Source organism: Trichechus manatus, unplaced genomic scaffold, assembly GCF_000243295.1.
Source record: "Trichechus manatus latirostris isolate Lorelei unplaced genomic scaffold, TriManLat1.0 scaffold00583, whole genome shotgun sequence".
In the NCBI taxonomy this organism is placed as follows: domain Eukaryota; kingdom Metazoa; phylum Chordata; class Mammalia; order Sirenia; family Trichechidae; genus Trichechus; species Trichechus manatus.
Window position 1 is genome coordinate 1 of NW_004444519.1, and position 3405 is coordinate 3405.

At 56.7% G+C, this 3405-nt stretch overlaps 1 protein-coding gene across 1 annotated transcript; it reads left to right on the plus strand.

The window, feature by feature from the left end:
• Positions 1 to 540: 540 nt before the first annotated feature.
• On the plus strand, positions 541 to 2932 carry LOC101342820 (glutathione peroxidase 3; the record flags this gene model as incomplete). The annotated part of the gene is made up of 3 exons (XM_004391122.2): positions 541 to 727; positions 1148 to 1247; positions 1609 to 2932. Coding segments are annotated over 3 exons (506 nt in total), but the record flags the coding sequence as incomplete, so codon positions are not given.
• Positions 2933 to 3405: the final 473 nt, after the last annotated feature.

Below are 3405 nucleotides of genomic sequence, written 5' to 3' on the forward strand. Positions count from 1 at the left end.
GCAGGGCCCAGTGGGCAGTGAGTGCTCTGGGACAGAATGCTTCTGTCCAGCCCTTAGAGTAAAGCGGAGTGTGGTTGTGCAAGAGATGGGCTGGGACTGCACAAGAGGCCTGAGGTCCCCCGAGAAGCGGAAGGGCTGGGCCAGGGCCACCCTTAGGGTCCTGAGTTCCCAAAGGGCGTGGGAGGGTCGTGAGGTCCCCACCCCACACTAAGGAAGTCCTCCACCTTCTGCCCAGGGAGTGATGGCTCCCACTCCAGGAAACTAAATCCTGAGAGCATGGGTTGGGCTAGGCACAGCAGGAATGAGCCCTCAACCCACTGGCCCCGGTGGTGGGCCTTGGCAGTGGGCAGGTGGGTCTGCTATCTGAGGAAGGATATTTCTCTTTTCCTGAAAACCTCCAATCCATTCTTATTGCAGTCAGATTAGAGTCAGGTAGACAGGACTTGAATTCCAGCTCCGCCATGAACTCACAGGGTGATCTTGGCAAGTCCTTACCCCTTTCCGGGCCTCAGTGTCCTCAGCTGTATAGTGGGTGAGCAGATGAGGTGGCGTGGACGAGGCGGGGTCATCACCAGGCGCCCCCATCTCCGCTCTCTCTCCCTGGCACAGAACTGAATGCACTACAGGAAGAGCTTGGACCATTTGGTCTGGTCATTCTGGGCTTCCCCTGCAACCAATTTGGAAAACAGGAACCAGGAGACAACTCTGAGATCCTAGCCAGCCTCAAGTGAGTGCTCACTCGGCATCCTGGGGAAGTTCCTCTAGCACAGCCCACCCTGTCCCCCACCCACCCAGCCTCAGGTAGCTCTTATGTTGTCCCCTACTCATGATGGACATTTATCAGCCACCAAGAGCTACCCTCCCTTCTATGAATCCTGTTTAGCAGAATGAGGGGAATGGGGGGACAGAGGAGGGAGAGGGACAGGGATGACTGGTTGCGAAGTGCATGGTGAGGGGCGTGGCAGAGGGGTGCAGGAGTCAGGAGGTGGGGGTGCTCTCAAGGGAGCAAGCTAGAAAAAGAAGATTGCAGATGACACATTATGCCTATGCTTACTCAACATTCAATAGCTCCCACTGTTTCCTGTGGAATAAAATCCTCATCCCTGTGCCCACCTTCTTGGGACCCACATAAAAATATTCCTTGCAGGTATGTCCGCCCAGGTGGTGGCTTTGTCCCCAACTTCCAGCTCTTCGAGAAAGGGGATGTGAATGGGGAGAAAGAGCAGAAGTTCTACACTTTCCTGAAGGTGAGTGAGAAGTGCTCAGAGCAGCCTGGGGGCTTTGCTCTGCTTCCAACAGTGATGTAGCAGCTGCTCCTGGAGCCAGCCACCTGTGGAGACAAGGCCCACACCACCTTCCCCTTGGCATCTGACTGTTCTTCCAACTAGACGGCTTTGCAGATGAGGCCCACCCAGAGGAAGGGACATGCCAAGGGTCTCACAATCTGTTAGAGCCAGAGCTGGGGCTGGGAGTCAGTCTTCTAACAGGTGCTCTTTTCCCAGGGCAGCCTTGGGAGAAGGAGGATGGGAGGGCCCAGGGCCACAACCCACCCACCCAACCCCCTCCGCTCCAGGCTGGTCTGACACTACCCTCTCATCCCTGCTGCAGAACTCCTGTCCGCCCACCTCGGAGCTCGTGGGTTCACCTAACCGCCTTTTCTGGGATCCCATGAAGGTCCATGACATCCGCTGGAACTTTGAGAAGTTCCTGGTAGGGCCAGATGGGCTGCCCATCATGCGCTGGTACCACCGGACCACGGTCAACACCGTCAAGATGGACATCCTGAACTTCATGAGGCAGCAGGCACTCCTGAGGGTCAAGACGTAACTGTTGCCCACCCCACCCCATGTCCACCTGTGCAGGGGCTGGGGGTGATCTGTTCAGGAAGGAATCCATCTCCAATTGCACTACACACCCACCACGGACCCCTCTTATTACACAAGGCCCCTGCCTGACACAGATGTGTGCACACGACTGAGTACTGCTGTTATGTGGTGTTTGCACACATACCCACAGGTGTGCGTAATGTGTGTGCAAGGTGTACCACCATGGGTGTCTACTGAGCGAATATCCAGGAATGTGTACCGTGTGTGTGCCCACAGCTGTGTGCTTGCTAGAGTGCTGGGGAATAACACTCCTTTCTCGCGAGTTCTGTTCCACTGATGACCATTCACCTTCACCTGAGCCCAAAGGAGCTTCGAGGTCCAGTTGTCCTGCTCTAACCTGGACCTCAACCTTGAAGTTCATATCTCCCACTGCCTCCAAATACCACCCGCAACTGGGGTCCCCAGAAGTCTCTGGTTCTACCACACTGCCCAACCCTCCATCATACAGGCAGATTTTGTCCCAGCCCCTTCTCCTTCCTGAAGGGCCCTCCCAAGACCCTGCCCCCACCCCATAGCACTCCCTGGTATCAGCCAAGACAGAGGTGAGAGCAAGGGCTACGTCCCCGTGTCAGGGGTGGCAGCTTCATGATGGTGAGGCCCGAAGCCTCTGTGGCGGACCTCCCCCGAGCCTGTCCCACGGGCCAGCCCTTAGTGCATTCAGGCGAGGCCCTAGACAGGGATGCCACCCCTGCTCCTTCGGAGCACGTGCCTTCCCCCTCACCCTGGTCCATTGGCGCTAGACTCATGCCCCTGTCTGCCCAGTAAAGGTCTTTCTGCAGCAGCTGAGTCTACTGTGGTTCTTCTTCAACGGTGGCTGCCCCAGCCACGGGGGTAGGAGCAAAAGAAGGGAAAAGAAATGGAGTGGTTTGGGTTTCTGCCTGGGCCCACTCAGCATCTGAAGTTTATAAGACCAGTTCACATCTACTCTCATTCCCTCCCACCCTTCTCCAAGGTGGCTAGGGTGGATGAGAGGTGCTCCATTTGACAGACGAGGAAACTAAGGCACACAGAAGGCCCAGGCCTTGCCCAAAGTCTCCTGATGAGTGAAGGGCAGGGGTAGAACTTAAACCCAGGCCCCTGACTCACAGCCCATGGTTCTTTCCACTGCCCTGGGTGCCCTACCCTCAGGGTGGCTGTCAGCAGGGCCCAAGGGAATCAGCTTAGAGTAACGGCGATCTTCTCTGGGGAATGAGGGGAGTGGGGCACAGAGGAAGGGGGCCTCAAAGCAGCACTCGGATTAGCCGGGAGGAGAATATTAGGGCGTCAAAGAGCACCAGTCATGGAATGCTGATCTTCAACTTGTATTTATGTCCAAGAACACCATGCAAACAGCTGCCCTGGGATGGACAGCCACCCCAATCTGGGCCCCCAGGAGCCACAAGCCTCCAGCTGCGTGGCTTAGGGCTGAATGTCAGGGCCTGGTGATTTCGGTCTGAGCCTTGGCGGATGTGGCTGGGGTGGCCTTCATCCCAGGCTGTGGGTGGCATTGGCAGAGGTGACTGTGGGTGGAGGTGGAGAG